The 23,713-nt window shown below is 45.3% G+C and overlaps 1 protein-coding gene across 3 annotated transcripts; it reads left to right on the top strand.

Moving 5' to 3' along the window:
- The first annotated feature begins 833 nt into the window (after positions 1-833).
- pus7l (pseudouridine synthase 7 like) lies at positions 834-5,265 on the top strand. 3 transcript variants are annotated; one of them, XM_035619854.2, is made up of 10 exons: positions 834-936; positions 1,415-2,268; positions 2,342-2,501; positions 2,606-2,825; positions 3,037-3,135; positions 3,352-3,433; positions 3,577-3,742; positions 4,146-4,272; positions 4,454-4,507; positions 4,593-5,265. In XM_035619854.2, exons 2-10 carry the CDS (start codon positions 1,455-1,457, stop codon positions 4,923-4,925), a joined length of 2,055 nt encoding a protein of 684 aa, XP_035475747.2. In that variant the 5' UTR covers positions 834-936; positions 1,415-1,454; the 3' UTR covers positions 4,926-5,265. The 3 variants fall into 3 exon arrangements, with proteins under 3 accessions (XP_035475747.2, XP_035475755.2, XP_035475765.2); XM_035619862.2 differs by having other exon boundaries at positions 917-1,059; XM_035619872.2 differs by lacking the exon at positions 834-936 and adding an exon at positions 1,113-1,289.
- Positions 5,266-23,713: the final 18,448 nt, after the last annotated feature.

The following is a 23,713-nucleotide window of genomic DNA, read 5'->3' as shown; positions in this document are numbered from 1 at the left end:
CTTCTCTAGGCCTGCTAACTTTCCCCAGTTATTCCTACATGTTTTGCTGCAGTACTTTTTTCCACACAGTTGTATATTTATTCTTTATATAAATCAATGACATCCTATATGCATTTACCATAAAGCTTATTTGATTAAAATGCAGCTGGAATGTTGGAAGAAGAATTTAAAAGAAGTTAAACAAATCAAACAGTCTATATAAATCCTGTATGTCATATGATACAAACGCACATTATTGTTAAAGCTCAAATGCATCCACGTTTCTGCAGCCATATCTTCATCACTGCTCATTTAAATTAACATTTCATTTTAATTTCCTCTTCATATCTTGCAATACACATACACGTTTGGTGTGTGTTTACTGTGTTGAGCGTTTGCATCTTGGATCAAATGAGCAAAATTACACATTGCATTAGATTACACATCTGGGATGAAGATACCCAGAGTGTAAATGTAATCACTGCTTTACAGACTTCCCTTTTATGTTGAACTCCCTCTTTCCAGTAGTATGCACATTAGGGCTTGGGTGAGGCTTAATATGTAGCCTATGCATGTCAGTTTTCCAAATCTTTTTTAAATATCATAAATAAAACGGAACACTCTTTCCCAGTTTTTTCTGCCTCTCATCGTTTCTGACAGCCCACAATTCTGTCATTTTTAAGATATTTCCAAGGATGAAAAAAAATGAACAAAGGTTTTAAAGTTTCAGAGACATAAAACCCAGACAATACACGTAAAATATAATAAAAAAGCAACTGAACATGTTGGAGCCACCTTTCCCCACTGTGGCCGAACATGCCGACCCGCTGACACTGCTCCGGGTCGGCCCCTTTAAGAAAAAAGTCAGCTGACGGTCACGTGGTGCGGAAGTGGACGCTTCGCCTCGGCGTGGTTGTGTTTACATGAACAGCGCTCGGTTGACACCGCCGCACGCAGGTTGGTTGAGTAAACAAACAGTTATTATTCGTTTATTACACATTTTTTCCTCCCACTTCCAGGCGCGAATGTGCTCTGCTTTGCCCGTCGGAGCAGCCACAGCCGCCTCCCTCCAGAGCCGAGGTAGGGTTGGTGTGTAGGACACGGATGTTACTTTAAATGAGCAGAAATGAGCGGAAATGCAGCACTTGTCATATTCATAAGAGTGCTGTGATGGTTTCTGAAGTCGTGTCTCAGCTCTGACTTCCTCTGAGAGCAGCCTTCAAACCCAGATTCGTCCTCTGCTGCCGTCTTACGTTATGTTTACCTCCCCCATGGCTGTCTCTGGTATACTTTCTCTTTTATAGCCTCAGGTGTGTGGGTTTTTGCTTTATGAATTATTATTTTTGTACCGAGGTGGACCCATGTGTGTGAAGTGAAAAAAGAGTCAATGTAAAGTATTAACCATTCTTTCTTGTCTGTCCCCTTTGTTCCTCAGCTTCGAGCGGGAGACCTGCAGAAGTTTGGATGAAGTGACCATGAAGCAGGACAGCGACGCTGTGAACGTCCCTGCGTGCTTCATCTCCGGCCACGAAGGATTTCTGGGAAGCATCAAGAACTTTATCAAAGACTTTGTGGTGACTGAGATAGACATCAGTGGACAGCGGGTTAATAAAGAGGCGGCGGCGGCGGCGGCGGCGGCAGCAGCATCACACGCCCCGGGCTGTGCCTCCTCGTATAAATCCAACGAGACCACTGCGGAATGCCAGCAGACTAATCATTCCTATGTATCGCACAACGCGTATGTGTCCGCTGACTGCGGGGTGGACGTTGCCCTGCCGAGTCCAGGCAGTTTTGACCTAGGTGTGATCTTAGGCCAGTCAGTCAGCGACGAGCTCGAGCAGTTTGTGTTGACTCTCAAAGACGAAAAGCCCACCCAGCAGGAGTTGTCGCTGGGATCCTTCGCCGACAAACACCACAGAGCCAACGTGCACCGGGCCGTCAGACACCGCTTCCCCTTCCTCATGACGGTGACCATTCAGCCCGAGATCCGGGTGAGGGAGGACCCCGACTACAGGGAGCTCTCCCAGCTGGTCACCGAGGACGAGGCGGAGGACTTCTTCAGGTTCATCGACGCCAAGGTGCGCGGCTCGTCCTACACATTTGCACCCGACGACGACAAGGAGCACCGGACGGTGGTCCACCACTTCCTGAGCCGCAGGTTCGGGAAGCTGGTGGAGACGAAGAGCTTCAGCGACCTGGGCAGCACGGCGATCTCAGTGAGGCTGAGGGAGCGAGGGAGGCCGAAGAAGAGAAGCGCTGAGGAGCGCAAGGAGGAAGACGTTTACACTGGTAAGGGTTCGGATAGAAACTTTGTCATTGTTGATTATTTTCCCAATTAATACATAACTGCTGTGTGTTTCAGAGTTCACTCTGTGTAAGGAGAACCTGGAGACCCTGGAAGCCATCAGCTACATGGCAGCAGCGCTTGGGGTCTTACCGTCAGATTTCACCTACGCTGGGATCAAGGATAAGAGAGCCATCACCTACCAGTCCATGGTGGTCAAGAAGGTCTCGCCTCAACGGTAGCACTGTGTTTCTTCTATTCACAAATTGACGAGCCAAAAAAAAGCAAGTCAGATGTTCAGAAATCTGAATCTATTCATTCGATTTTATGTGTCGTAAAAAGGCTGAAAGAGAAGAGGGCGGAGTTCGAGAAGAGAGGGATGCGCCTATCCCAAGTCCGCCCTGTCAGCGAGCCGCTCAGGTTAGGACGACTGCAGGGGAACCACTTTGACCTGGTGGTCCGTGATCTGAGGCCGCACAGGGCCGGCGACACGCACTCCTCCGACGCAGACAGACACACTCGACTGGCGGCGCTGGTAAAGGAAGCATTGGAGAACGTCAAGGTATTTTCTTAGTGCTCAAAATACACGTGTACTTAGCATGGTGTGAAAAAAGAAAACCAACCAGTGAGCAGCAGTTCTGCAATGGGCAGAGGCTCACCAATACTGAATAGTTGAAGACTGGCCTCTCTCACTCAATATTTGATTAACCAAAATTCCACATGATACAGTGTCTATTGCGATCAATAGAGAGCTGCTTTTTTTGTTGTTGCAGGCCAGAGGTTTCGTCAACTACTATGGGCCACAGAGATTTGGGACTGGACAGAGCGTCCAGTCTGACAGAGTAGGGCTGACTTTGCTCAAAGAAGACATGGTAAGCCTGAACATGTACCAGACTGGATATCACTATCACTAGTACTGTCCCCTGATACTGTCAAGTTAAGGTGAGCTGCCACTGGCCTGTCAAAGTTCATCACTGGCCACGTGGCGCCTGCCATCGCCTCACCATCATGTCCTGTCAGACGGCACAGCCCTGTGTTGCTAGGGCTGTGTTGCTATTGTACCGCATGTTCTCGTGTGTTTGTGTCAGGTGAGTGCCGTGCGCCTCTTCTTCACTCCAGAGGAAGGCGATGATCCTCAGAGCCAAGCAAAGAGACACTTCCTCCAGACAGGTGAGAGCTCGGGACAACAGCTGACTGACTTGCTTTGGTTTATCCCTCAAAATGATCAAAGAATAACTTCTTAATACTGAATTTGCAGAAATTAGAACTATGTGTTACAATTTTCTCTTGTCTCTTCCGCTTCTCCACACCAGACAACGCTAAGGAGTCTTTGGCTTTGATGCCACTGTGTAAGGCCAGGGAGCGGCTGATGCTGCGGGCCCTGAACCGCTACGGGACGAGCCCGGACGGTTGTGCCCAAGCCTGGCTCAGCCTGCCCCACAGCATGAGAGTCTTCTACCCACACGCCTACTGCAGCAGGTCAGCTAATTGATACTGTTTTTTGTATCAAATACTAAAAAATACTAATTGATACTGTTTGTATGTTGTTTTGTATTTAGGTGGCGGTAAATCTACACAAGCCCATTTGTAAAACGCATGCAAATATTCATTTATTAAATAAAAATATTTAAAAATATATTTGAGTGATATATTTAAGAGAAAATTGGGTTAGGTATAAACCAGCATCACCTGCTTCTGCCCTTTGTATTTCATTAACAAATTCTGCCTACAGATAGTGATTGGTTTTCTCTTTTACCGAAGGATTTAACATGTTCCTAAATAACTGTCATCAAATAAATGAAATCAAAATAAAAGCCAGGCCCCTTTGCTTTAAGTCTTTCATATTAATTGCACTTTTGATCATTCTCTTTGTGGCTGACAGGGTGTGGAACGACGCGGTGGCTCACAGGTTGGCCACTCTGGGCCACAGTGCCAGGCGAGGGGACCTGGTGTGGATGCCGGAGGGGCAGAGCAAAGCGGACGACGGTGGAGAAACCAGCTGTGCTCAGGTAACTGAGGACTATGACTATAATCCACAGTTATGTCTCAACCATAAAAGATCTCGCCACCAGATTTCAGCGATTCAGCTCGAGGACATTTCAGCAGTAGACGGGGTTATTCAAGGACACACGTTGTTAAAGGGAAACTGCACATGTTCAGACAACAACACTTCCTTCTTTGCTTTTCCAGATCCATGTAGTGACAGACCAAGAGGAGCAAAATGAAGTCTACACACTTGGACAAGTATGTCGCTCGTGACAAAATAATCATTTGAAATCCGACTATTTCGACTTTTATCACCGCTGTTGTTAATCTATCATGCCGTCAGGTCTTGCTGCCGATGCCGGGAAACACGGTGAAATACCCAGAGAACGCCATGGGGACCTGGTACCAGGAGAGATTGGCCAGAGACGGGCTGGAAGATTGTCGCTTCAGAGTCAGCGGCCTCAAGCTGAATCTGCCTGGCTGCTACCGCCCCCTGTTGGCCCTGCCACGCAACCTCAAGTACCAGCTTCAGAGAGCGGCCTGCAGGGAGGGAGGAGGAGGAGAGGTGAAAGGAGATAGGAAGCAGGACTTGCCCACTCTCACCTTAAACTTCGACCTGGACTCTTCCTGCTACGCTACCGTCTGCCTCAGAGAGATCATGAAGTGTGACCTGTAGTGGTTAAAGGGGGGGGGGGGGCTTCTGTTCCTGTTGTGTTCTGTGTATCTTTGTGTGTGGAAAAGAGGCAGCTTTTTGTAACCCACCAACACCGTTTTTTGTAACTTCACTTGACCCTAATGTCATTACAGTATCAGTAGAACTGTAGTTTGTTGTTGTACTGAGCAGACGATCGTGGTAACACATAGAAATACAAAAAAAAAGTATGATGTGCAGTTTATAAAACTTCTGACGAAAAAAGGGGGTAACTGCCAAATGTGAACAAATCTAAATGTAAAAGCATGTAAGCAGTATTTGTGTTTTGTGTCATGAATAAAACTTTCTGATTATGACAAATCAATGTACTCGCCATTTGTTTGGTGACTCTTACTTTCCCCTCGGCCTTTTGAAATTGCAAAACTTCTATCCAACAATGTATGCAGGACTTCCTAGTAAGTGGAGTGGAAATAAAGACACTCGTGGTCCTCCTTAAAAGTGTAAAATGTAGTTGAAATGTTACACATTGTGAACGCCCTAGCTCGACTTATTTAAGATAATGAAAAGATGTGGTAACCTCCACCACACAGCACTTCTGGTTGTTATTCTCCAACAATTACCACTAGATGGAGACAAGCGACAATAATTGTCAGGCACCTAACAGAAGTATCCTACTTGCTCCAAGTGCCAGGATAGTTAAAACTAGTTTGTCTTTAGTTGCCTTTTCGTCCAGCAGTTTACACTCGGTCAAGCTGAAAAGTAAGAGTTCCTTATCTGAGAAACCAGCTCTTGCACTACATGGCTGAAAGGCTAATGATTTTTTTTTGTATGTGTGGATCACACATAAATTCACCGTGCAAGTTCACATCATGCACTGTAATGTGAAAAAGAAGTTCTAACCTATTGTGAGAAAGCCATTTCAAGAACCTATATGTACATATGATATAGTGGAGCATGAAACCTTGGTGCAAGTATGCTGCTGAGGGGCTAACATTTGATCCATATTATGAAGTTGAGCCAGCTATGCCTCCGGTGACTAATTTTTGCAAATTTAATGAGAATGTTTAAAGACAGCAAGCGTATTAAATCTTCCCTCATGAATGATTCACATTGGATACGTACACCTCTGGGATATATTTTTTTTTAATACCCGTTACGGAAAGCGATGTGAGACGTGACTGACAATATGGACGCTTTATGTCGGAGGTGGGTTCTGACACGCAGTCTGTCATCAGCCCCATAGCACCGTGTGATAAAGTGCCTTCCTGTGAGCTAAACTGTCTGCCAGCATGTAACGACTTTCTTCACATATCGAAGAATTTGGTTACAAAATGATACAGTATCCACCAGAAAGGGAGAGCGGATCAATTAAAAACCCTAACACTTACAGATTGACTCCTAGACTTCATAAAAAAATAAAATAATAAAAGGTTTTATGTGTCTTGCCTTGGGAGTTAAACTTAATTATGACAGATAGATGTTCAAATTCTTATAACAGGGTGAGGATTTTGTTCTTGTTCCCACAAATTCACATTAAATGAGATTTAATTGGAGTCGTGTGCTGGGTGAATCCCCCCAATGTGTGAGCGGAATAAAGGCTGTGTGAGAAACTCCCCGACCTCTCTGTGGTCTCCTCACATGCCCCAAACTTTTGGTCTCGCCTTGTCTTGACGGAGATCAGGCATTTTCCACAACGTCAACCACTTACTCTTCTCCCACCGAACCAGAAGAATCCGATCAGGGTGAGGCCCCCGTGTGAACTGGTCCTCGATTGAGCGGCATTTCCCAGTTCTGTCCCTGGTTCTGTGAAGCAGTTACTGTAGCTGTGGATCTGAAAAATGCGAATGTTATCCATCACCAAATGGGTTCCTTTACCACCAAATATAAAAAAATAATGATTTGTACGTTGCATGTGCGTCTGCAGGCCTGGCACCATTGAAAAGAGCAGTGGTGAGAATAATCGACCCGATTCTCCATTGCGGGTATCGAGAGCAGGACTGCATGCAGTGTTCGTCAGCTACGACTCCTCTGTGCAGAGAGACACGGGCGAGTGGCATCGTCCTCGTCCTCGTCCTCTGGCTCGTCCCCGCTCCAGCCGGCTGTAGATAAACGTTGACAAAGATGACAACTTCACTACACGTCTCGCCGCGGCGAAAAGCAGAGCGAAGGCCCGAGAGTGAGCTGGGAGTCAAGGGTTACGAGGGACGTGTACTGATGGACGTGCAGTGAGTTGTTTCTCCTCGCAGGAGAAGAGGCGGGGGCCCTTGAAACGGGGGAGCCGCGTGGCTTTCTGTCGGCTTGTTCAGCCCCTTAAAATATCAATTATTATCATCATTTTATTTTCACAAATTTGATTTGAAGTGCTGTTTAACTAGCTCATAATATTTCATGTTTGCAAGAAGATTTGCAACCGTCGTCAGGGGGTTACACTTTTGTCGTGTACATTTGTGTTTGTGGTTTGGTAAAAACAGAAACACACCAGCACTTATGGCAGTGTGAGGAGTTGGCACATACACACACACACACTCAGCTCACTTCCTGATTAGACACATAAACATTCCAGTGGCCTTTGACCCGCCTGTCCTCCAGCCACTTCATCGGCAAGTGGTTCACAGTGTTTTCACTCCGCCGATATGGGAACGTGCGTGTGTAAAATGTATGCACGCGCGTGGGTGTGTGTGGGTGTGTGTGTTCATGAGCTTGTCTGTGCCTGTGAAAAAAGGGAAAGCGAAAGAATGAGTGTGTGTCAGTTCTTTCTGGGCCCCCGTCAACCATGCTGCTGCAGGAGCCACCGATGAGTGTTGTCCAGACGTGACAGTCTGTGTGCACAAGGTGGCTGAGCACGGTCAAGAGAGGCGGGGTAGGCGTGAGCAATACTGCTGTTGCAATGTCAAAGTGCATTTCGACGAGGATCAGAAAAAGAAAACAACCCCCTCCGCTGTGAACTCATTTTTACAGGAGGTGTTTTTCTTTGGCTTTTAAAAGCTGCCACATGAATATGAATATCTTCTGTTTAGTCTTTGGGATTTTAAGTGTTTTCTTAGGAGCACATACCTAATCACATTGCAGGCTTTTAATCTAAGTGATTTATTCGTGTGTCACACCTGAGTTTCAGTCATGGAGATACGGGGGCACAAAGACTCTCGGGACCTTAAACGCAGCCAACGAAGCGAACAAAGGTGCACTTGTCTCGAAAGAAAAAAAAAGGGAAAACAAAGATCCTGAAATAACTCGGAAATGGTTTCACCACATGTGATTCATAAGTTCACCCAGAGATGATTCTGTTGCAGACGTAAATCTCAGTGAAGCACGCACGGCCGAGCGCATCGGCCTCGTGCAAGACTTAACCTGCGACCTCTTCGCTGTGGGACAGTGTCATTGGTCGATAAAACCGCGGGACCTTTCTGCTGCCCAGAGGCGGCTCTGTCACCCAGTCAGTGTCCCACATTTGCCAGGCCTGCACGCGGAAAGTACATTGACCTGATAACTGCGGAAGAGCTATTGACAAGCGGAAAAGAGGAGAGGGGGAAAAAAAGGCCCATGTGAAATGAGATTGATTGATGGAGGGGACGAAGTGATGCTGCAGTGCGTCACCAGATCCTGCGCATGTAGAGCAGTTGGATCCATAGGACGAAAAGAGAGCGTGTCTAATGTCTATATTTTTTAGGAGTATGTTTGTAACAAAAGAACATGAGAATTGTACAGTAGTAAAAAACGTAGTATGACTTGTACTGATGCCAGCATTATAAAACTTGCCTTGAAAGTTGACGATCAAGGATTTGAAACCAGAACAGGTGCTTGAAACCAAATTAAATCTTTAGCACAAACCAACATTTTGTGTCTTCAAGTCTTAAATCCTCAAGTCATTCATTCGGTCCAAACAGCTGTCATGGCGGTTGCGACCAATGTGGAAAATTTGGGTTAGAACCATAAAGTAAGTGCTGGTAAATGATATCTCTTGGCATTAATAATAACCATTTTTTGTGTTTTAAACTAAAAAAAAACAACTCATAAAACATCTGGCTGAGAAAAAACCTAAAAAGGACAATACCAGTCACCATGTCCAGTCTGTGGAAAATTGAATTTCCCTCTCCTATTTCTGACCCAACGAACAACCCAACCTTTTAAAAAACAGACACCAGGTAAACTGCCTGCACATGAGCCGTTAATTGGTTCCTCGCCACAACTGCGAATTCTTTTCTCACACTGTAAAAATTCAGAAAAAGAGGAAATAAAACACAGTTGCACCTCCGCCTGGGTACAGTGAGCACTCTGTGCCGGAGTGGAAGAATCTTCCGACTGGCTGCAAAGCAGAGGGAGGTGAAGGAAAGCTCATTATTTTTAATGGCGTCTTTTCCGCTGATCGAGGGAGAAGGCGAGCGAGCTGAGCCGCAACACTTCCTCCGCTAGCTCCGGGCGACGTGTACGCACGCATGGACCCCACGCGGACGTATAAAAGACCGGCGAAAACTCGGTCTTGCCGTGTGCTGCCATCCCTTCTCTCTCGGCAAAGTGTGTTTGAAATCAATTTTACTGTTGAGCTTTTAGGAATTCATCTCATTACAAAAAAACATCTTTCACGGAAACCTACATAGTAATCGGTACACACCAGATAGTTGCGACCAGATGTTTTTTAAAGAGGCAGGGCGCCCCCTCGCCATGGGGGGCTTGAAACAGTTTCAGGGGAGGCTCAGTGAGCGGACGTGAAGGAAAAAAAGGGAGATCACATAGAAGAGGTTAACGTGTGAGATCTGGATGAAAAGATCGTTCAGAGATTCAGTCGTCTTGGGGGATTTTCTTTCTACGTTTCAAACGTCAGAAAGACCTGTTCTTTATGCATCTGGTGTAGTCGGAAGTTATGTCAAGCAGCCACATTAGGCTGCATTTGCTCAATTGTTGAGCATGTGTTGGATCAAATAACAATCCTTATCGCACAGGCGTCCAGAAATTGTGCGGAACTGAGTAAGTAAACTAAGGTTGGGTGAGGGGGTTCCTTCCTCCAGGCTTTGTCTGAGAGGACGCTCACAGTTTGTAGAGCGGCAATGAACCGTGCAAGGAATAGAACATTTTTGCTTTTGCTTTCGTTCCAAGTGTCAGCGGGGACGATTGATACCCCTCCCATGTCTCTGCGCCTCATTGCCAGGCCAATGTGAGTCCTATTGTCTAATCGCACCCTCACCTTTCCAAAAACATAGAACAGAGACAGGCTTCCACCTGTTTGTTATTTCTATCTGGGGGAGATAAAACTAAGTTCTGAAGCCTCGAATTAAGCCTCGCATTCTGGCCAGCGCCGTCTTGTCTTTTTCAAAAACCCCAAAGTGACCTTGGTTGGAGGAGCTTAGAGTCGACGTGCAACTATAACTTGGAACTCGCGGTTGTGACCATAAACTCCTCATGAAAATGTTTACTAGAAGAGACATTTTCTCAGAGACTTCCATAGAAACTGATTTCTTTTTTGCAGCCATTGGAGTCGCCCTCTGCTGGTCATTCAAAGAATACAGGTTTAAGTCACCTGCCGTATGGCTTCACAGTTTCTCGCACGCACGAGCACGCACACACACACACACACACACACACGGTTTGGCATCCTTTAGCGCCCCGTTGTCATCAACCTCTTTCTTTGACACCAGTCAGTGTCTCAGTGGTGTAGTTGGGTTTGGGGTCTGACTGTAGCCCTGTAATTATACCTTGTTGACCAAGTCCCAGCTGTGTGTGTGTGTGTGTGTGTGTGTGTGTGTGTGTGTGTGTGTGTGTGTGTGTGTGTGTGTGTGTTCATAGACAGATAGGAATGAAAATAGGAGGCAGGCCATTTTGGAGCAGCTGCACCGGTGGGTGTCTGTTGGGTTCAGAGCCGGCAGAGACAGAGCTGTCCTCGTGGTGAGTGACGGATCAGCTTCCTGTCCCGGTGCCGGTTATCGTGGACCTTTGAGGGGCCGGCGTTATTTCCTGATGCTCTAAAATATCCCGCTATCCCCAGTCTGCCCTTACCCCCTTTCTCTCCATCCCCTTTTTTCCTTCATTTTCCCAGTCCTTTCACCCTCCTCCCTTCAAAGCCCCCTGCCCCCCCATTTCCCCTTCACTCTGCCTCTTGTTTTACAGGGGGGAATGATAGATATTGTTTACATTTGGCCTGCTGATATCTCCATACACCAAATTATCTACACAGTATCTCACATCCAGCCATGCTTAGACCATTAGATAATGTGTTGGGGAAAGTAAAAACACTATCTATCACAGATGCAGGCGAACAGACCCATTATAGCCTGCTAAAATTGGCTGTGGCACATACGTATCGCTGTTATTCTCTCTCTGTGTCTACACAAACAATCCGTATATATAATATATCTCTCCACTGTTTGTCCACTCCCTCTCTTTTTACTCCAGTTTTATCCTCTGTTCTCACTATTTGTGTTTGTTTCTCACCCCACTGTTTTTCCCCCTGCGACTCTGGCCCATATTGGAAAATGATTTGCAAACTTGCGCTATTAAGTAAGTGTAGGCATAGTTCCAAAAAGGATTTCCTCAAGAAACAGGTACATCTAGCACTCTGTGCCATAAGATAAGTGTTACTTTTGTCAAGGCATACTTTGTAACCTGTTTCCCCCAATTATTCCAAACGAGCAAATCGGCATGAGAGCTCAATTGTCTTATCTTATCTCTGAGAAAAGCAACATTACAAAGTACCACACCGTAAGTACCATGTGCCTCTTTTAGCCCATTAACCACACGGCATGTATACTTTGTATGAATGCCAACATGCATAGCAAAGGGTTTTATATCGACTTCCTACCTTCCAGGCAAACATTGGTTTTAAGATCATTTCAGAAAAAGAATGAACTTGCACAAATCTGAAACCGGCCCGACATCAGGAATCCATCGCAATAAGCATTAAATCATCTTTATTTTTTTTTCCGTTTTAGGCGCGGTAATCTAAATGCAAGCAGGTGCTGTTGTCCCGTTGCTGGAAAACCAATCCTAATGCTGTCCAAGCAACAGCCCCGATCGCACACTTCCACAAGACACCTGCAGAATATTGTGTGCTTTTAGTAACTGGATGCTTTTATTTAGCGCCGTGTTTCAAACATAATTAATGCTGATCTTTTCCGTGCCCTTTGAAATCTCACGTATTAAGTTACGATATCTGAGCTCCCCCCCCCCCCAAGGAACTTTGAACGCACCGAAATTGTTTAGAATAGTTCAAAAAGTGAGGCCAACTCTCCTGCAGGGCGAAATGGTAGAAAACGGTTTGGAGCGTGATTTAATATGTTGTCAATAAGTTCAAACACACACAAAAAAGACCACCACTGTTTCTCTGCAAGAATTTCTTCAAGATTGAACCCTGCAAGCCGATCCAAACGTATGTTTCTGATATGATCAATATTGCAACACATCGCACCGACGCTAGACTCGAACCACACTGCATTCCTTCTGGTTGGCCTCCACATCTGTGAATTTGACAAAAAGTCTTTAAGAAGCAAACGAGCTCTCAGTCCAGACAAACTGAGCACCGCTCGGCTGGACCCGTGAACCCGAATGACACTAACAGTCAGTAAAGGAGGGCGGAGACAGGGGAAGAGATGCCAAATAACAAAGGGCTTGAGGAGCGAGGGCTGAGAGTGTGGAGTCTGCAGCGGTTCAGTGTCTAATTAAGTTGACTATGAGGGGCATTTGCCAAGAATGGAGGCATTGTTTTGGGGCATCTGGAAGAACGCGACATGCATCTGTGCGTGTGATTCTTCAAAAAAGCATTGTTTCTGCTGGGAGGAAATGGATTTGGTGCAGCTAGGAGGGAGGAAAGAAAGAAAGAAAGAAAGTAAGAGCGAAGCCGCTCATCCTCGTTACAAATGAACATGTAAAAGCAGTAAATCGGTGGCGTTCTGCTGAGTAGAAACAACTGGGCACAAAAGGAAGCATGGTATACGGTTGGTTATCAAACTGTTTAGGCCACACAGGGAGAGAGAGATACGAAACGGCCTGATACACGTAATGGTAAAACAACACAGAAACTCTGCAGCTGTAGCACACAACCATGCCACGACTGATCCAGAACACCAAAGCCACTTTCCCCTTCTACTGTTGAACTCTCTTATCAGCGCCTTGCTATAATTTGAGTCAATACACAGCCTCAACGGGCCGCCATGCCCTGCTCTTTTATTCAGTGACATGGTTCTTTGGAGAAGCACAAAGGCTGCATGTATCAATGATCATCCTGGGGAGTTCAACGCATTCACACGGAGCCATGAGAACGTTCGCAGCCAATTCATCCCAAATGGAGTAATCTCCGACATCAGCATATTCACCCCGTCAACAGAAGACGTGTGGGATGTCGAGGGGCAGGGCGCCGCGTTGTCCTTTGAACGCGTGTTTGACTGAGAAGAAAAGTTAGCAGGTCACAGAAAACGGTTTCTCACACTGCATGTGAAAAAAAGAAAAGAAAAAGTTTTAATGAAAAAAGACTGTGCAGGAAAAGGTAGACCAGATATTTCAATTTGGACAAAAGTGGCGGAGCGACTGTGACAAATGTATTCACTTCATCACCTTAACTACTGGACAGTTTGCCATTAAAATAGATACAGTGATAGTCAGGATCCCCAGAGGGTGAATCATTTGACTTCAGTCATCACCTGACATTTCCTCCAGTAAAATCCCAATAACGCACCGACAAACGTGGCACAAAGTCGATGGTTCGTGGACATTCGGGTTCCCCAGAAGATGATCCCCACAGCGATTCCCTGACTTTTCCTCTGACAGTTGCCACTGGTGGTTTCTGAAATGGTGTGAAACAAACGGGACGTACCTCTGAAAAACAAGGGCTTCCCCTGCTTTATGGATGCTGTCCCATATGTCCCGTATTTATTGATTTATTGATTCATTCAAAAGTCCAGTTCAATTCTCCAATATTCAATCCCGTCAGTCAGGCAGTGGGAAAAGCTGCTCATATTGTGTTAACCTTCTCCTGGATTGCAGGAATGACTCGGGGCTGAAGCTCTTGCCACTCACTTTTTCGCGATTCATCAAGATAAGGACTTTTACAGGAGCCTACATTGCCTCCGTCTCAGGATTTATTTCTTTTCTCTTTTTTAAAAAAAAAAAAAGCACAATCTTTCAGAGAACGTCAGAGAAACATTCTCGTGTAGGAAGATCCAGCATCCGAGGATCATTCTAACATGCAGTTAATAAATGTGACATCTGCTGGGGTACATAATGTACATTCTGGATAATGCAAGGCTTGCTCTCTGCCGTCACATCTGGGACGTTGCGTCGACCTTTCGCACGCGTTTTCCTCGCAGCTCCGCTGGGAGCAAAAGGCAGAGGAGGAGAGAAGGGGAAATTACCCTACTTGGGTATATTTAGATGCAATGGCTAAAGAAACATTATCTCAACGGTGTGGCCAAGGAGACTTGGAAAAAGGAAAAACAATGTGCTTATGAGCAATTACGTAACTCATCCCTTTAACTCGGTCTAATCCCCGTCCTCTCCTGTGGACAGCTCATTTCGCTCGGCTCATGTTACTTCATAAAACACTAGAATGCTTGTGTCGCAGCAACTTTAAAGTGGATCATGTGGTATTCCAACATGTTCTTTGTCTCCGTTTTTGTCTTATTTGGGGGTTTCCTTCTCTCCTTGTGTCCTTTTTGTCCCTGCTCTGCTCTCTCCCCTCGTTCCTTCCCGCCTCTCTTCTGCAAAGTGAGTGACTTAATAGACTCCGAAGGGCTTTTTAAGAAAGCCAGACCTCTGTGGTTTGGACAGAATGTGATGGGCAGGAAGGCTGGTTTGGAGGTGTTGTCACACAGCTGCATTATCCAACTACAAAGGGGATATCATTACTCCTCTGCGACATCTAAGAGGGAAAGTTGGACTCCATTGTGAGTCCACAAACCTGAATGAAAGGATTCTTCCGAAAAGTCGGAAAAAAAAAAAAACTAAATTTGAAAATGAACATCTTCCTTCTTGTACTTTGGGTTGTGCTTCATTCCTCGCCCATCTGCTTTGGAGGTACAATGAGGCTCAATTCATTCAATAACAATCCAGTATATTGATAGAAATGTCTTTGACATGTTCGGCACCATCACCCAATCTTCTCTGCGTGTGACACTGTGCATTGAGGCTGTGCGTTAGGTACGCAACACTTACACACTGGAAAAACCGTATTGGTGCGACCTGCCAATCAGGACTAGAGGAAATCCCTAAACTCAAGAAAACACCTTCATATGGGTTTTTAATTGAGTGCTGGGCCGTGACAAACTGCCAGAACAGCTCCAGTAGGCTTTGGCCTTGATTCAAAATAAAGTGTGTGACACTGATTTATATGATCCCAGTGTTGTTCATTTGGGTTGAGGTCTGGGGCGGCCGTGACGGTGTTTCCTCCGCGGCCGAAGCAGGTTACAGCACCTGAGCAGCTGTTGCCCCCCCCCCCCCCCCCCCCCCCGTTAAAGACTTTAAATGAACGCGCAGTCCACGTTCCTACATCTGCTGCGGATCCTTTGTTTCAGCCTGTTAAAACACGACCCAACTTCACTTTAAGGCTGTTAATACATTGCATCCATAAAGGTATATTACCCTATAAAATATGACTCCTCTATAGCTTTTTTCTCCCATCTGCACGGATGTCCTAATCAGATCAGAACCGCTGCATCACCTTCCCTGTCCTCACAGGTCCTCCTGGGGGTTGCGTATCGGATGACACATTCCCACACTCCCAGTCAGGCATCGGAGACTGGGCTGGGTGGTTGAGATGGCACGATCTGGCCTTCACACGTGCCTTTGCTCGCATCTGTCAGAACTGGCCCACATGAATAGAGAGGCAGACACCTATGGAGATTATCCACAGCGATGTCCTTGTGCGTGCGCAAACTGTAAGAGTATGCGGCGTGTAATGATTGCGCGAGAAATGAAAAAAAACACGCCCACATGCGCACACGTACACTATGATAAGAACGCAGACAAGCTCAGGCTGTCAAGCAGATTAAGATGCTTATCAGATCCTCGTGAGAAAAAAAGGCCAAAAGGTTTTCGAGACAGAAAAAAAGGGAAGCCTGAGAAATATAAAATGAAACACAAGATGTCCAGAAAAAAAAAGAAAGACAACAGTAAATATGAAGCAAGCGAGCAGGCGGTAAAAACTGGCTCTGTCCAAAGGAAACACGTACACAGGCCAGCAACTCTAAAGCGCGCTTATTAACACAGTACATCACTTTGTTTCACCTGTACCAAAGTGATGTCAATACGATGAATCACCGGCTCGAGGCTGCAGTTACTGCTACCAGCTAAGGATTAACCCAGTACATCGTCTGTCACACTGGAACATCAATTTTACATTTAAATATTTGGTATGAATCACACTGAGGTGTAACATGTTTTGGTAGGCATGTTTTGTCACTTTTGGGAAGAGCCTGGCCGCGGCCCTGGCCGAGAGTGGTTTCAATCTTCCCATGTCACTCTTGGCAAGAGAGCGAATAAGCATATTTCCCAACAAATCCTAAACCCTTTCGCCTCAGACTTTAAGACAATGTGCTGGAAGCAGTCCCTTTGCGCTGAATCCAGACGTCAAAGGTTCAGTGCTGGACTAGAAGTCGAATCACTACTGCTGTGAAGTCCTTTGTCCTTTTGTGAAGTGTCTGTGATGTTAATGCCCCCCCCCCCCGCTCAAAAAAAAGCGTCCCATGCATTTACGACACCCCCATGGGACTCGTATTCCACAGGTCGACCGAGCAGAGGCCGAGAAATGAGCATCAAAGTTCAGCGCTGTCATGTGAATGGACTGACAAAGGCCATTTTACAGTCGGAAAGAACGGCTTCACACACGCCTTTGAGGGCAGATTTTAGAGGCCTTTAGTCACTGTGTGTGTGTGTGTGTGTGTGTGTGTGTGTGTGTGTGTGTGTGTGTGTGTGCGTGTGTGTGTCTGTGAGTGAGTGGTTGAAAAAAAAAAAAAAAAAGGACTTACACCAAATCTGTAACTAATCCATTTCCCACAAGCATCAGGCTCTCCAGCGTCTCCGTACCGCCGCCTTTACGACACCACATCCACATGTTGGGCGCTTGGCTGGCGCGTAAACAAACATGTGTTTGTGATGTTTATTGTTTCTGGCTTGAGGTTTTTACCACTGAGCATACAATTACTTCATGCAAAGCACTGCCGAACCGCCCCTCGGAGCACAGTGTTGATTATAGGCAGATCTGTTTGTAACAATAGACAAGATTTAGGGGGGGGGGGGGGACTTGTCTAACCGTGGTTGAGACAGGGTCCTGGTTGTTCGTGGGGGACAGAGTCAAGGAGCTGGTTATGGCTGTATGTTACTGATATGTCGCTGATTGTATATTGTGTAGTCCTGAGGCGTGGAATCCATCTTGCTAAGCCAACTTCTTAGAAAACATCCCCCACTTTAAGTAGGACCCGGGGGATGAATGTGATGGAAACTATTTAATAGAAAAATATTTTTCATATTTTAGGCCACCAGGCCCTTGCTCAACCCAGAGGGACCCGGTCGACCCCTGATTGCACACCTCCACCCGTGGCTCCGTCTCAGAGCAGTTGTAGACGGTGGTCTTTGGTCGCTAATAGCCTGGTGTCCCGCTGGGGAGAGAACCACTGTTTGAAAAATCAAATTGCACTGGAGAACAAATGAAAATGATCTCACTTTCTGGCAAACAATGTTTTCTGCTGTAGAAATTCTGTCTGAATTTAAGGGGAAAAGGGGCGAGGAAATTTTTTCAACGTAGTGGTCCGTGTCACTGGGTGGCTTGTTATTAGTGTCACAGGCCATCACTCTCAGCCTGGATTAAATCTCCTTCAAGAGCCTGGGCAATGTCCCAGACTAAACTCCATACGACAGGATTTAGTGAAATGCGTCTAAATTAGCGTGCGATAGTGCCTTAATGCCTCTGATTTTTTTTGTTTTTTCCTCCCCCCCCCCCGATTCCTCGGCCACGTGAGAGGCACAGCCAGCCAATACAAACTGGATCATGTTAAGAGTTCCGTCACTAATGGATGTTATTGTTCAGCAATATGAGAATTCATTTGCCAAGTTCTCTCATGTGTTAGAGAATCGGGATGGGCAAACGCTCATTGCTGTGTATACCTGCCTCAGTATTTAAGTAGAAATGAAAGTGACAAAAGAAAACAATTAGAATGAATCATAGCGGCCCAAGGCGGAGGGGAACCACTCTTCTGTATGTTCACTGTGAACCAACACGTTTTGAACCATTAACATATTAATTATCACACCTTTAGATTTCAATAACAAAACACGTACCCCAAGTGGTTCAAGAGAGAAACTATCCTTTTGTTAATTTTAATAACCCACAAGTGAAAAAAATTAATTGACTCACTATAAATCAAGCGGATGATTTCGAGAAAAAAACCCAACACTTTTTAAAAAAAAAGTATCCAGACTGCAGGCTTGATACTGACGCCAAAACAAGGCTTTATCTTGAGATCCGACTCCTGGCTTCGAGCGCACACTTCAGACAAAACCCAGGTTGGTGCCAACATACCACGGGACATCCTACCTCTGACAAGACTGACACTTACACTTGAAAACAGTTTGTGGCGTTAAAGTACTTGCTGTAATAGAATTAGCGCTAGGTGTAGTTGAAGGCACCTGACACATGAGATAAGGACCGAAGCATCCATCAGCCTAATCAAATTCAAAGTTAATGCGCTACATCTCCTGCGAGATTGAGAACACGTGTGTACATTAACATTCCTGCTGAGGAAACCTTTGTCAATCAGTTCATCATCGGCCTATAAAAACTTCTGTTTTGTCAACTCAAGTCACCTCGTGTGCTTTCATTTTCTGTGCTTCGGCATAAATCAGTGCGTAAGAGCGGCTGTCACCATCCCCCCCCCCCCCAATGATGGATTTCTTTTTTCATCCTGGAGCAAAATCAAAAACAGATACATTCCATGTGTCTCATCCTGCACACCTGGTACGTGGAGTTTAATGCACCGGGAGCAAAGAGTAAGTTCCAATATCTGATACTCCCATTTTGTTACTCAATGCGTGCTTGCAAAACTTTGAATGACAAACAACACACTGCATGCTCCACCAACAAGGCAAGCATAATGTTGGTGTCCAAAATTAGTATAAACTCACATCTACTGGCAGAACCAAAGGGATGTCTCACTACAAATCCGGATGCCACTGTTTACAGCACGACAAGGCACCAACCATCTTAGTTCTTCCACTCAAAAGAAGCGAATATTACCGAGTCTGTGGCTTTAATTTTATCAAACAAAACCTAGAGCTTACAGATAATCCAATAAACTGAAATTAACTTGATAAGTTTAATAGACAACAGTTTGTGGCTTGCCGCGGCAACCCTGTCACAGATCTCCCGGGGAAGGGAAGAGCATGTCACAACAGATCAGCCGTTTGTTAGAATCAGAGTCACACGCTAATGGCAACAATGTGGGGTTTTTTTTTCCCCTCCCCGCAGACGCCTCAGCAGCCGATAGCCACATGCGCTCCCGGCTACGGCTACGTTCATACCCTGCAATTTTCCAAGGATATCTGGGGAGGTTGCTTCCCCCCGAAAGGGTCAAACATGAACGCGGGGGCATCATTTGATAGCTGTGAGCAGGTTCAAGACTAGTTCAAGGGAAGCAGGGCGTCATTTTCATAATTAGCCGTGCTGTAAGTGCTGAGGCCCTTTGCCGTGACTGGGGCTTTTGGTTTTGAGCTCCGCGTTTATTGGCTCCATTACGGCTGAATCAGAGCCGGTCTGACCAGTTACTGTTGTCCAATTTTTCTTGTTTCTTTGTGCTGGATTAAACCACGCGCCAGGCGATGGGTGCGCTTGCATGTCTGTATGCGTTCACTCGTGTCGCAGTGGATTAGGGTGTTTGCAAACAGAAACTGGGACATTGTAATTAGGTAAAACATAAAAAGAGTGGGCTTTCATCACGGCAGCATCTGTCTGGCAAATGGTTAAACTGTTGTGCTGCAGACGTTCATGGTTCCCAGAGGCTGAATTGTAGCAAGTATAACCTCTGTAGACTGACTGTAGACTTTCAGGCAAACTCCACGCATCTCGTGGTGGATCAGATAACCGCCCAAGCTAAATGAATGCATCCAAGAGGCATTCAAGACATATTGAAATACATATTTGTTCAAAACATATGTGGAGGTTCGAGATGCATTCCAGCCAAGTAGTTGACAAAAAAAGAAAGAAGTGCAAATGCAACCGTCTCTTCAAGATGGATACATAATCTTTTCTCGTCCCACAGCAAATAACATGAGTAAGCAGTCTGTAGCAACAGGCATTCACTTCCATATGGCATCTATTGTCCGGCTCCTTTGTCCTTTTGATAATGATATGAAAATGATGCTGTAAACAGCCATTGCTTTCCATCTCATTCAACAAAACAAGGAAAAACTTAATCTTCAGCGTATCATTTCTACACATACAAGCAAAAATACAAGGCACTCAAAAGTCCATCGGATCCATGATCTGGTTCAATGACTAAACAATCTGTGTGGATGATGATGGATGAGAACTGATTCATTTTTATCTTGCTCCAAGTTGAGAAATATGATTTCATCAGGGTGCGATTGGGTTTGTTCATCAAACTGCTAAAGTGCACAATTGTTTTTTCCCCTGGCCCGTTTGGTAGATGCCAAACGGGTTTAGGCAAAAAGATGGATTGCAATCAGATTTGTGATCTGGCCAAAAACAAGTATATGAGTGTACATGAAAGTGTCCAAGAATCACATGGGATATCATCTGGATATGAGACACTTGAAAAGGCAAGTCTGAGTGTTGTTTACCCCAAAGATTCAGTTGCCCCGTTGACTTGATGCATCACCCAAAGGTGCTCTCTTGTCTCGCCTTTCAGGTCTTTATTGGTCGGAGGGTGAAGAGGACAAGGAGGCGCTAAGGTGCCTCTCTGTCTGTCAGATGGTTTATTCATTTTCTGTCTTACATCCAGATGGAAGAGGTTTGCTACGCAGCCTGTCATACAAATTCTTGAGACGTTGGTTCAGGGTTGGACATGGAGGGAAGGAAATCAGGGGTTGTTAAAGACACCGGCCCTGGAAAGAGTGTGATATTTTTCCTTGAGACATGCAGAACAGACTGTGAGAAAGAAGACAAGAGAGGTTGATTCATTTGACATGTGAATTGTCACACAGAGCTTTGCCTCATGTAAAGATTTAGGTGAAATGTAGGATCTGGACAATGTTTTTCCACACTTCCTTCTCTCTTCTTTCACATGGTGTGTGTGTGTGTGTGTGTGTGTGTGTGTGTGTGTGTGTGTGTGTGTGTGTGTGTGTGTGTGTGTGTGTGCAAATGAAGAAAACAAATCATAAGGGAGGTAGGAGAAGTACTAAAGGGAGGCCAGGAGGTTCCAGGGTGCTCAGACAGGATGGAGAGGTTACAGCAACCGGGGGAGCAAAGGGCAAGGAAGGTAGACAACAATGAGAAGTGGATGGGAGGTGGTGAGGAAAAAAAAGAAGGGGGTTGCTTTCAAGTGCCTGGGACAGATTATCCTTGGAAGGCAATCAATCTTCCCCGGGATTCAGATGACTGCAGGGGGCGGAGGGGGGTCTAATGCGCTCACACACACACACACACACACACAGACAGACACACACACACATGCAAACACACATCGAGAGATCACCCCTCTTAACCCCAGCTGTCCCTCTTTTTTCTTTTTAAACTCTCTATCTCCTTCCACCCTCGGCCGCCTCCACTCACTCTCTCTCCCTGAACGATTGCTCCCTCTCCAAAGTCTAAAGTCAATTGCAGATAATGGTGTTGTTTCTCAAGGTGTGCGTTTGAACATGAGGGTTTCCCCCCCCCCCTCGGCCATCAGACATATGGCTGCAATTTCTGAAATATAGGGGAACAAGCAACGCAGACAGGGAGAGAGAGGCCGACAATGTGGTGGGGTTCGGGGTTTTTTGTTTTTTTTTCACCATGAGGGTGCATTTAGCCGTGTGGAGAATCGATGGATCCACGTGAGCGCTGGAAAATAAAGATGGTCTGCATCTGCAGATGGTCGAATCACAGTCCTGTATTGTGTCAACAGCTCGGGCCTCAATAAACTGTGGCATCCTGGGCTGGAATTCTCCACACATTTGTAACTCGGCACAAACAGACCACCGTCGGTTTTTTGGTTTTTTTTTGTCTGCCTCCTTGTCAGCGTTTGCTCTAAGGTTGCAATTCTTATTCCATTCCTCCGTGACAGCTGCTTGTCTCCACGGAAAAGCAACATATCAAGAGACCATCTGTGAATACATTAAGTCCCTCTACTCAGTATGGATGCCAGGATGACAGGTTATGTTTTGCCGGGAAAGAAAAAAAAAAATCAATCAATCAAAGCAGCAGCGAGACATGGTCCGACACGCAGACAAAATATGCTGAGTGAGGAGAAAATAAAGGCTTTAATTAGCTCTACATGTCTAATGCTGGAAGAAATCGTCTCAAGGTGATTGAAGAAGGAGAAAATCTGATCCCCACCACACTTAATGAAAATCTAATCTAGAGATTATGCAAATGAAAAAATACCCATTAAATCCAGCCGAGGCAAGCCAATGAAAGATGTTAAAGAGCTCAAAGTTGGTCCTCGTGCCTCGTCTTGCTCTTTGGAAAGGTGGAAAAGTTTATGCTGCTGTCTCAGGAAAGTGCAATTGTGCAGTGTTCAGTCCCTCCACGTAGAATAAAGACGTTCTTCAGACACAGGTAGAGGCTCGGCTTGTTCTAAGGTGATAAGACGAGAGGAGGGCGAGGGGGCCACAGGTCACCTTACAGGCCCTGTGACTCTAGAGGCTTAACTAAGCTGCCATGCAAAGAGAAGGGGGGGGGGGGGGGGGGGGGGACAGCCAATCAGGAGGAAGGTGGTAATAGGCAGAAGGTGTTTTGAATGAACGCATTAGGTGGTCGGGTGAGGGGGGAGAAAAAGATGAGAAATCTGAATAAAAAATAAGGAATAACAGGACTTTTTTTGACTTGTTGCAGTAAAAGCACAGGTGTAAGATAGATAGATAGATAGATAGATAGATCGATAGATCGATCGATAGATCGATAGATCGATAGATCGATAGATAGATAGATAGATAGATAGATAGATAGATCGATCGATCGATCGATCGATCGATAGATAGATAGATAGATAGATAGATAGATAGATAGATAGATAGATAGATAGATAGATAGATAGATAGATAGATAGATAGATCGATAGATCGATCGATCGATCGATCGATAGATAGATAGATAGATAGATAGATAGATAGATCGATAGATAGATCGATAGATCGATAGATCGATAGATAGATAGATAGATAGATAGATAGATAGATAGATAGATAGATCGATCGAAAGATCGATCGATCGATCGATCGATCGATAGATAGATAGATAGATCGATAGATAGATAGATAGATAGATCGATAGATAGATAGATAGATAGATCGATCGAAAGATAGATCGATAGATAGATAGATAGATAGATAGATAGATAGATAGATAGATCGATAGATAGATAGATAGATAGATAGATAGATCGATAGATAGATAGATCGATCGAAAGATAGATCGATAGATAGATACTTTATTTATCCCAAGCCGGGAAAGTCCGGTGTAACAGCAGCACGTTTCACACAGCACACTTTAAAAATACATACATACAATACAGAAATTAAAATGACAGAGAATAAGAAAGAATAAGAAAGAATTTACATGAAATATTAATAGTGGAAATAGTGCAGTAGTACAATCAGTTACCAGGAGTGTGCAGAGGAACACGGTAACGCAATGTAAATGAAATGATAAAAATTGATGACAACTTACGTCCACGTCCGGG

The sequence above is a fragment of the Scophthalmus maximus genome, chromosome 12, assembly GCF_022379125.1.
Source record: "Scophthalmus maximus strain ysfricsl-2021 chromosome 12, ASM2237912v1, whole genome shotgun sequence".
Classification (NCBI taxonomy): Eukaryota; Metazoa; Chordata; class Actinopteri; order Pleuronectiformes; family Scophthalmidae; genus Scophthalmus; species Scophthalmus maximus.
Note: the sequence above shows the minus strand (reverse complement) of the source record. Positions and strands in the feature narration are given on the sequence as shown.

What these genes read in the sequence shown, in the direction of transcription:
- pus7l (XM_035619854.2), top strand. Translation starts at nt 1,455, where the DNA reads ATGAAGCAGGACAGCGACGCTGTGAACGTCCCTGCGTGCTTCATCTCC. An exon ending in GAGAAACCAGCTGTGCTCAG is followed by an intron (nt 4,273 to 4,453) that starts GTAACTGAGGAC and finishes TTGCTTTTCCAG; the next exon opens with ATCCATGTAGTGACAGACCA. An exon ending in AAGTCTACACACTTGGACAA is followed by an intron (nt 4,508 to 4,592) that starts GTATGTCGCTCG and finishes TCATGCCGTCAG; the next exon opens with GTCTTGCTGCCGATGCCGGG.